General features: G+C 36.6%; 1 protein-coding gene across 2 annotated transcripts; it reads left to right on the top strand.

Moving 5' to 3' along the window:
- Nucleotides 1-625: 625 nt before the first annotated feature.
- Nucleotides 626-10922, top strand: LOC128213077 (cell division cycle protein 20 homolog). Of its 2 annotated transcripts, none has more exons than XM_052918594.1 (10): nucleotides 626-706; nucleotides 2663-2963; nucleotides 3686-3943; nucleotides 5457-5588; nucleotides 6007-6203; nucleotides 6607-6701; nucleotides 7098-7335; nucleotides 7572-7697; nucleotides 7916-8033; nucleotides 9937-10922. In XM_052918594.1, exons 2-10 carry the CDS (start codon nucleotides 2708-2710, stop codon nucleotides 10119-10121), a joined length of 1605 nt encoding a protein of 534 aa, XP_052774554.1. In that variant the 5' UTR covers nucleotides 626-706; nucleotides 2663-2707; the 3' UTR covers nucleotides 10122-10922. The 2 variants fall into 2 exon arrangements, with proteins under 2 accessions (XP_052774554.1, XP_052774553.1); XM_052918593.1 differs by having other exon boundaries at nucleotides 673-780.

Here is a 10922-nt window from a genome sequence, read left to right as displayed (position 1 = left end):
GAATTATCGATGACTAAAGTGTATACAAAGCGTATACTATGGCCACTTAGTGAATGAGAGTGACACATGTAAGTGAATTCATATTCGCGTTAAATGACTTGTGTAAATAGTGATATATAGCTAGGTAAGATTTATTTAAAGTCGGCAAGGAAAGATACAATGGGTTCAATCTGGATGCTCGTCCCATCCCCCTTTCGGCATAATATGTCTAGAGGTTGTATACTAATTCGTTTGTGTGCTTTGTTTTGTTTATTAAAGATGGTATGTGCATTGCATTTAAAAAAAATACTGTATACAACATGTTTTCAACATGTTTACAATAGCTCTTACATGTTTAAATTTCTGTCTGCTTGTAAAATTAGTATCGATTTTCTTCAAGATTTTTATTTCCGACACAATGTCATGAGAATCATATGAGGGCTATTTGTTAAACAACCCTATAAAATATAGACATTTGAATATTAAAAATATTCAAATTTGAATATATTTAGGTGTCTTGAATTATCGGTATAGCCTATACTCCTTTTTCGATATGGTGTATATTTAAATGAAGCGAAATACATGTAAGTTATAAATGTTGAGTACGAATATGTAACGTTGATGAAATCTTCTATCCAATCATTGCTTTTATTTTTCGTCGATTGACCAATCAGATCTCTCGTATTCAAAAGTTGTGTATCAAGACCCAACCTGTCGCAACATTACGGTAAACATTGTAAACAAATGACTACATTTAAATAAAAACAATAATTTATAACATAAAGGAAAAATTTCAAAATCGTAAGTTACCAATTTTGCTACTGTACACTACTACGAAGTAAATAGTTCAGTGAGGCAACGTTATGATTAAATTTGTCATACAATTTCGCGATAAAATGATATTTTTGATATTGACAGCATATTGTATAATTCGTGTTACACCTTCTAGGGGTTTGTTAGCTCGTCTGTTTTTCGAAGAAAAAAAGTCGAGTTATTGTGATAGCCTTGGCGTCGTCGGCGTCGTCTGCGTCTGCGTCTGCGTCGTCGTCGTCCAAAAACTTTAACCTTACCTCATAACTCAAAAACCGTTCAACATTTTCACATTAAACTTGCTACACGTGTTCCTATTAACACTATGCATGTTTATAGCAGGTCATATAATTTTGCCTTTAATTAATATTGAGTTATCCCCCCTTTTCGACTTGGAATTTCATCAGACGAGCGTTGGCACCCACTCCGCGGTGCTCTTGTTAGGATACCTGATCCTTTTGAAAAAACTTTTTCTGTAGAAAAGTTATGGCTGGAGTTTATGAGTTAGCGAAGAGATATGTACGATATATGATATAGTTCTGTAACTAGATGGTTCAACACCCTGTCTGCATAACTTCAAGGAATAACATATCGTTAATGACTCTGACAATTTGGAAAATTGTTCATGACTGCATCACAGGCAAGTGAAGCAATCAAAGCAGTAAAATCAATACAAATTGGCATACAATTAAAATAAAAAAACAACACCTGTGCAGCTTATGCTGTGTATGTCAGGAGAGCGGTGCTGAAGCTGTCTACAGAGATGATTGGCACCAGGTCTTAAGGAAGGGAAGTCCAGTCTTGTATGGTCTGCCGCAGAAAGCTGTTCTTGTATTCATCATCATCATCATCTTAATAGATGGCCTGACTCAACTTTAGCATTCTTGCAATGAGATAAAAAACTGAGCGCACACAGCAGTTTGAAAGGCTTTTTACATTTGTAGTGCATTTTACACTTTTCCTCCCAGGTTTACTTTAATGGTGGCAGTGGTAAACAGCAGAAGTTTCTTGGTTGGCCTTAAAAAGTTAATGGGGGTAGGAGTGTAGTGGGTCTGGGTTAGAAACAGTGGGTTAGCTCAGTTGGTTAGAGGGCCATGCAAGTGTTCCGGCGGCCGTGGGTTCAAGCCCCACACCGACACACTTTTCCTCCCAGGTCTTCTTTAATGGTGGAAGTGGTTAACAGCATTCAAAATATTAAATTTTTACACTTGGCAATGTTTGAATGTTTTAAATGCAAAATGCTTTTCTGACTGCTGTGTTTTGGTCTTGGTTCACTTTGTTTAAAAGAAGATTAAAAACAGACACCGAGCATTAAGATGCCTCTGAGTCTCACTCAGAGCTAACTGAAACCCATTGAGAGTAGGCTGGTTGACTACGTTTCATGGTAGATGGTTTCAGAGAACTATTGATGCTGGATAGGAGCTGTGCTGATTTTCTAGCTGAGAGATGGGTAAATAACATATTGTGTCCCCTTGTGGAGTTTTGTGATTCTCTAAGTGGGGCGGATGAGCATATTTCAACATGATGATAAATAGTCTTGTCGAGCTTAGTGATACAGGCAGCGTTTCTGTGGCTTTTAAGGGATTCCCAATTTAGGTCTCATAACATCACGCTTTCAGCTAACATCATTCTACAAAATGCTGCCAAGTTGAAATTTTGGCCAAGGATTGCATCATTGAAATACAGACAAATCTAAAATAGTTCACACATGACATGATGTTGTAGAAGCAGAAGGTATTATAGTCCATTATAGGCTAAGAAATTTTTTCATATCTTTCCTTTCAAAAAAGTTATTTCGGTCTATCCTTCAGTTAATGACTGAATAAGCTTCATTTAAAGTCAAATGTAATTATCTGTGAATTCTATTTTTAAGGTACTTTAAAAACTTAAGATCAGAGTGATCGTTGTGAAAGAAGCGATGTCACATTTTTCCCTTGAGACTGAATTGGCAAGCGCATTAAGGTTGGATGGGCCAATAAACAGAGGGCCTGCGATGCGGTGGCAGAGGAAGCAGGGAGAGGAAGGGAACCAGTCTGTCAACATGAGCCTGAACGCAAGTTGTGGGCTGGGAAAAACTCCTGTCAAAACTGCAAGCATCAACAACAAGTCAATGTCAAAGACACCTTCATCAAATGGATCTCTAGGATACAGTCACAAAACTCCAAAATCAGGAGGTACTTATTTTTTGTGTTCACTGTTTTAGAGACAACAGTCAGAGTAACAAATCTCTGTAGTACTGAACTTTCAGATTTCTGTTGAAATACACATTGCTTGAACAAAAGCAATAAACATTTATCAACTCCCCAAAAGTATGTTTGGACTTAAAACAGTTGTGTATGTCACATCAGGTCACAATATCTGTTGCATTTAACTACAAAAGTATCTACACACATGAAACCTCATCTGGATGCTTGTTAGCATTGGAAATTATGCCACTGCAATTTTTGTGACATTTCACTATGTCTAACAATAGTTTTGGCCCTTTAATTAGTAAAAAATGGTCTGAACATATTGTTTTACAGGTAGAACTAAAAGGAGTTTCAAAGGAATGTTCGTTATCATGGGGTTGTTATGCACCTGTCATTTCTTTAACATTTTATTCCGTCCATCTAGAGTTATTGCCTTTGACTAAGTAATAGTCTGAAAAATATGTACCGTATGTAGCACCAACAGTGTTACACCTATACTCCTGAAACTTCATAGGAATGTTGGTTAGCATGGACTTTAGTGTACCTGCCATTTCTTTTACTTTTCACCTCTTAATTCCAAAACTCTTCATTAACCCTACCTGTGTCCAGATGGCATGAAGGGGTATTTATCACGACTGTGATAGGTTTAGTTGTTGTTTTTTTGCTTTATCTGCCTTTAAACTCTATCAATCATGTAAATAATTCAGGAAAAAAGACGCCAGGAAAAGGTGCAAAGACTCCAAATGGAGGTGACAGATTCATCCCTAACAGAAGCACAACACAGTTTGACCTGGGCCACTTCATGATAAACCAGGACACTAACAGCCAGCAACAGAGTGAGAATGCCGAAATGATGAGTCCCAGCAAGCTGGAATACCAGAAAGTGATGAGTGAGAATCTGAACGGAGACCTGGCCAGCAAGAAGATCATCTCATACAAGGGCAATCTACCAAATGCTCCAGAAGGTATAATGTTTTGGAAAAATTTCCTCTATCAGATTTATAAGTGATTTTTTAAACCATTGCGGTCAGGAAGTCAGAACCTTTCTGATTGGCAAAATGCATCATTTAGTCTACATTTTCAACTTTGACTGGAAATAACTAGAATATTTCAAAAGAATATGATTAAGTTTGTTTCCTTTAATAGGTCTATGGAAGTAAACTAGGTTAATTGATGATGTTACATGTGGAACACCTTAAACATGTGACGATGTTAATCAAACTTGGGAGCCTGGTAACCGATTACAAGTTTGGTATCATTTCAAATGGTATTGCTTGCCGATAACTCATTGTCATTTTTGTGTCGCCTGAAAAGACGACATATAGGGGTTACTTTTGTCGGCGGCTTTGGTGGCGCCGTCCGCATCCCATTTTCACTTGTCCGGGGTATATCTCCTAAACTATTAGTGGTATCAACCTAAAATTTCATATGTAGATAGATTTAATTGAGGGCAAGTGCAGTGCACAAGAACTGTTACTCTTGCTTCCATATTTTTAGAGTTATTGCCCTTTGTTATTTTTCATGCTTAAAGTTTTGTCCGGGGCATATCTTGTAGAATATAAGAGTTATCAACTTGAAACTTCATATGTAGATAGATCTCATGGAGGGCAAGTGCAGTGCACAAGAATCGTTACTCTTGCTGCCATATTTTTTTAGAGTTATTGCCCTTTGTTAATTTTCTTGCTTAGGTTTTGTCCGCGGCATATCTCTTAAACTATAGGAGGTATCAACCTGAAACTTATTCCGTAGGTATATCTGATTGAGGGAAAGTGCAGTGCACAAAAACCGTAACTCTTGCATCTATATGTTTAGAGTTATTACCCTTTGTTAATTTTCATGCCTAAAGTTTTGTCCGGGGCATATCTTGAAGAATATAAGAGGTATCAACTTAAAACTTCATAGCTAGATAGATCTCATTGAGGGCAATTGCAGTGCACAAGAACCGTAACTCTTGCTGCAATATTTTTAGAGTTATTGCCCTTTGTTAGTTTTGTCCGGGGGCTTATCTTGAAGAATATAAGAGGTATCAACTTGAAACTTCATAGCTAGATAGATTTCATTGAGGGCAAGTGCAGTGCACAAGAACCGTTACTCTTGCTGCCATATTTTTAGAGTTATTGCCCTTTGTTAATTTTCTTGCTTAGGTTTTGTCCGTGGCATATCTCGTAAACTATCAAATGCCACCTACACTTGAAAGTTAAATGGCAACATCATTGTCTATAAATGAATAAAATGCCAATCTAACAGCTATAATGTCGACAGTAAATAATTCGTCAGGCGACACATCCGACTCGCGGAGTTCTAGTTATGTATTCTTCCTCTATATAACTAAACCTTTAAAATGATTCCCACAATAATATGGGGTCACTAGGCATCCGAAATTCTCATAACAGTACATGTGATACTTCAGGCAGCTGACGTGGTGATGCCAATAATATGATAACGAAACTGAAATGTTGTTCATATCTCTGTTTACAGGTCACCAGAGTTCACTTCAGGTTCTGTACAGTACATGTAAAACTCCTGCCAGCACAGCTAAGAAAACCATCAGGAATATTCCCCAGGTTCCCGAGCGTATCTTAGATGCCCCTGAGATACTTGATGATTATTGTAAGTGCTTGCACTGAGCTACCTTACCAGTGAATTAGATTGTTGAAAATAAATTTAAAGACTATGATTTATTTTGTATGTGAATATTTAATACTTTCTGTTTAATAACTGTTGGATGTTAAAAAAGTTTTAAATGATTTTTGAAGTGTTTTTGCTTAAACATTGATCAATGATGTCTTTAACAATCTTAAATCCTTTATTTGAGGATTTTGCTTGGCAAACTATTTCTCTTTTTGTATAGTTTGTGTTACATTCTCCTTTTAAAGAGTTTTGGGACTTTTATTAAATGAAATCATTTTCAAGATAATGATGAAAAACATGTTATTGTATCCTAAAATTAAGTTCAAGTAACTATCTTGGCTAAATGAAACAAATTTAAACAAAATTCTGATTTTGGCCCATTCTTTCCGTACATTAGACCTGAACCTGTTGGACTGGTCTGTGAACAACCACCTAGCTGTTGCCCTGGGTAACCATGTGTACCTGTGGAATGCTGCTACAGGGGAAATAAACCAGCTTCTCCAGCTTGACGGACCAGAGGACTATATCGGCGCTGTCGCCTGGGTGGCGGAGGGAAACATCCTAGGTGTTGGCACCAGTGCCGGAGAGGTCCAGGTACTTGATGGCTCTATCTTGTCTTTTGATACAAATCTTCAGTGGTGATTGTCTTATTGTCAATAGTTTGTACATGTTTAAGTCACTCAGATAGAGGCAATGAAGAACTACGTTGAACTACAAATGTTTGACACTGGCTAAGGGCAAAAATTAGACTTATCATCAATCATCACCATTATAACCATATCTATATGTCAGTCATAATATTTTTTATGGACTAAGTTTTATAATTAAAAGATCAACCTGGAGCTGTAGTAGACCTTGTCTTATATCGGTTGAAAACATTTTGCACAATTTTATTTGGAAAGCCTAAATTTATAGATCATTTGTCTATTGGGCACTTAATGATTAGGATGTACACAATCATGGATACAGTTTTATTTCTATTTTTCCTGTATTTCAGTTATGGGATGTAGCACAACAGAAAAGATTGAGGAACATGGCGGGGCACGCGGCACGAGTCGGCTCTCTTTCCTGGAACTCATATGTTGTCAGCAGGTATGGTTAAAGTCTCAATGTCAGGGTCAATAAAATCTATTTGTTGCTGTAAAACTCCTGTACATGCCATTTGAGATCATTATTTTTCTAGTGAGTCATTATCATAGCCTTGGTGATGTTATACCATGAGACTTTGTTCACATATTACTATTAAAAATACCCTCATTAAGCAATGACCAAACTTTGAATAAGTTAATTGTCAAATTTTTCAACTTGTAAGCTCTTCAAATAAGCTTTGCATGGAGTAATATTTCAAGATATAGATACATCAAAGAAGTTACATATATGTATTAGATTATTTAATATATGTTTAAGAAACATTTTGCATTTTTACCAAATGAGGAAAATAGTTTATGTATTAGCCATCTACTCTTGATATCTGACTGTGTTACATAGTGGATCTCGAAGTGGGGCCATTCACCATCATGATGTGCGAGTAGCGCAGCACCATGTGGGCACGTTCACAGGGCACAGCCAGGAGGTGTGCGGGCTGCAGTGGTCGCCCGACGGGAAACATCTCGCCAGTGGGGGCAACGACAACCTGCTCAATGTGTGGACAGCCCAGAACCTCACTGCCTCCCCTTCCGCCATTCAGCCAGTTCACACATTCTCTCAGCACCTGGCTGCTGTCAAGGTAAAGTGAATTGCCGTCATTACAAACCAGCTCAAAACAGTGAAGAATAATTATGTTTCCTTAACAAATGAATTAGTGATTGTTTAGAAACTTTTAAGATTCCAATTAAGCCAGTGAAATATTGTTTATTTGAAGATTTGTTCATTTGAAGTTTTGTCATAAGTAATTACTTGAAAGCTGATTCAAACATTTAATTGTATGTCATAACTTCCTCCAATACTGCATGAACTTTTCAGGCTGTATCCTGGTGTCCATGGCAACACAATGTGCTAGCCAGCGGAGGGGGGACGGCTGACCGACACATCCGCTTCTGGAATGTTAGTGTCGGCTCCTGCATCAACGCAGTAGACACGAAGTCACAGGTATATACAAGTATTGTAGCTGCTCAGATTTAAGTTTTATCATATTAAAAAAATGATGTATGTATGGTTCAACAAAGTGATAAGAGCAGTGATTGCCATATTCAAGATCATACAGCATGTTTGGTATGCTTTTAATATGAACTTCGAATCCTTTTTTCTATGATGATATTGGTCTACTTGTGCCATATGTCCGTTATATATACTCTCCCTTGCACCAGGTTTGTGCGCTGCAGTGGTCAAAGGAGTACAAGGAGCTGGTGTCCAGTCACGGCTTTGCCCTCAACCAACTCACCATCTGGAAGTACCCAGCCATGACCAAGGTCGCAGAACTCACAGGTAATGTTGAATCAAAGTGCTTAAAGCGTTGAATGGCTTTCAGCCTGCAACATTTTGTGAGTAAAGTCATGTAATTGTAAAACATATGTATCAACATAAACATCTAAAGATAGTATATGCTCGCTCATAATTCCCTTCGCAAAAACTTTTATGTTTAATGTTGATTCCCAATAAGATCATGAAGTATAAGTTACTTGAAATGTGGAATACGCCAAATAGTTACTTATAAGATATGGAGTTATACTCAAAATCATATAAAACCTTATATGGAGCCTTTGTTTCATAAACAATGCACTGCCACGGATAAAGCATTAAGGAGTTTTTAGTCAAATCTACTCTACAATTCAAACTTGACTTGAGGTGTATTTAATTTACTAACAGGGTATGCAGGCTTTACCAAATGCATCCCAACAAAATGCATTGGACATATTAATTAGGTTTATGTTTAAAGCTTCTTTCTACAACGCCTTATACCTCTGGATCGAATCACCCACATACTATTTCTTCCCTGTATGCTTTATGTACATGTATCTTAATAATGCCCTGAACATATGTCACTCGTGGACAAAATTAACAGATTTATATCAGTTTTGTTTTTAAATATGCATATGCATTATGCTACATGCTCAAGATATTGGACTGAAATTACTGAGACAAACTTAGAAATATTCACATACTTTCTGTTTCATTCGGCATTACATGACTATTACAAAAATTGTAGCAGGTAAATAGCCTGTCAACGCGTTACGCGGTTTGATTTTAATTGTAAAAGTGTATAATATTCATTTAGTAAATGTTTAAAAGGTTGTTAGTATGTACTTACACAGGAGAATGGTTTTATGCGACACACATTTTAAAAAAAACAATTAAAAACTAATAATCTCAATAAAAATGTCAAGTAATAGCCGATTTAGGCTAAATTTAGGAAATTTAAGAAATTATACTTGAAAAAACTGATTGTAGGATAAAATGAATTATCATCATTTTATTTAAAACATTATGGTTTGATATCTTACGCCTAATTAGCATTTTATAGCATCATAATACGATCCATATTTTTCCGTCTTTTAATGACTTCTCAGAGGTTATTTCCGGGGAATAAACCTGTCTGAATTTGATTACCCACATTCTATTCTTGGCCACATTGTATATGTAGATATTATCGGTCCCCGGCTGAAGTAAAATCTAAACACAGGTATAAAATACATGTATTTATTTGATTCAGTAAGCGTTAATTTTGCAATTATTTGCGAATTCTGCTTTTCTATATTGCGTTCTGTAACTCGTCGATATCAAAATATATATCAAGTGCGTTATATGACGAAAAAGCAGTGTTCCAAACTATATTAACCGCATAACATAGACTGAAGACTTTACTTTTAGCAAGCTGATCAATATGCAGAATGCAGTGCGTAACAATTAGAGCAGATTGCTTACTAGGTATTTTCGATGTAAATGTTAATGTAAATTAGGTGTTGACCCACGCAGTTCTAACCGCGCTGGGGTTGATATGCCCGTTTGCGCATTAATTCGCTAAAAGTTAAAAATGTTATGTCGATCTGCCAATGCGATTTCCGAGATATGGTTATTGAAGTCTGCAGGCCTAGCGGCCTACAGCCTAAAAATGGGAATAAGTTTAGGTTTATTTTCAGCTGATGTAATTATGTTGCTCGAAGAATTAATGTTTAGGAGTTTTGAAGTGTTTTAACCCATGTTGAGCTGACGAAGCAAGCTCTTCTTAATAATCATATTTGATATTAAATTTTTTATCCAACTTAAAGTGATGCATTTCTAAATGATTATGCTTGGTACTTATTGAAGGCCATTAAGTAATTTCATTGGCTTGAAATACGTGTGTATGAAATTATTACATGTATAACTATCATCTGTTGGTACATTACAGGTCACACATCACGGGTGTTACACATGGCCATGTCACCGGACGGGACCACAGTGGTGTCGGCAGGGGCTGACGAGACCCTCAGACTGTGGAAGTGCTTCTCTGTGGACAAGGAAAAGAAGAAATCCCAGAAGTCAAGCATAGTGCCCCGGGACCAGACCATAGCACACCTCTCCAAAATCAGATGATGAGACACAGAGTGGTACTTGTTTGTTGGACAGTGGCAAAGTTTGCAATATTGTTAAGAATCAACACTCAGGTCAAGTGATGACCTCCATGCCAGTTGCCTGTTTTGTAAGATCATGTGTCAATGGCTTCAGTCACTGGTACTGTACCTCCAAGTCAGTGTGTGCACTGATAAGTGACACATAGGGAGGATGGTTGTGTGTTTTTTCCAGTGTATGACACTTTCACAGTTGTTTAATGGATTTGTTCACAAAGTGTTCATCAGAATAAGGAAGTAGGGGAAAATTAAGCCGTACAAACCTTTTATGAGTGAATCCACAGCTGTTCACGCCTTATCATCATTGTGCATTTAAGAGATTGAAAGCGTACAAGATATTTGAACCTGCTCAATGCTGTTTGTACATGTACGTGCTTTTTATACTCATTATTACCCTTATTTGAAGTTTGTTTATAGTTTTGATAATGACATCTCCATCTACCACACATTTAATCTTCCACCACCAGATTTGTATGTTAGTCATTTAGTGATTTCATAATGAAGCCTTTAACTATTCTCTTTTAATATATTGACAATATATTGTTTTTACCTGTATTCCTTTATCTACTAACTAGAGTTTGATTATTTGAGAATTGTTTTCAGTTACTAGATTTTAATACTTCTTTAATGGTTGTTTTATCTGAAATTCAGTTTAAAAGGATTTATTAGTGCAATTTGTTTAAGGGAAGACGACTCACCCTCACCAGTTATTCTGTTTCTATGACATTCTAGATATTCACTTTTGATTATGTTGTTTAAAGAAAAT

The sequence above is a fragment of the Mya arenaria genome, chromosome 13 (genome assembly GCF_026914265.1).
Source record: "Mya arenaria isolate MELC-2E11 chromosome 13, ASM2691426v1".
NCBI classification, from domain to species: Eukaryota; Metazoa; Mollusca; class Bivalvia; order Myida; family Myidae; genus Mya; species Mya arenaria.
Note: the sequence above shows the minus strand (reverse complement) of the source record. Positions and strands in the feature narration are given on the sequence as shown.

What these genes read in the sequence shown, in the direction of transcription:
- LOC128213077 (XM_052918594.1), top strand. Translation starts at nt 2,708, where the DNA reads ATGTCACATTTTTCCCTTGAGACTGAATTGGCAAGCGCATTAAGGTTG. An exon ending in TCTACCAAATGCTCCAGAAG is followed by an intron (nt 3,944 to 5,456) that starts GTATAATGTTTT and finishes CTCTGTTTACAG; the next exon opens with GTCACCAGAGTTCACTTCAG. An exon ending in CAGTAGACACGAAGTCACAG is followed by an intron (nt 7,698 to 7,915) that starts GTATATACAAGT and finishes CCCTTGCACCAG; the next exon opens with GTTTGTGCGCTGCAGTGGTC.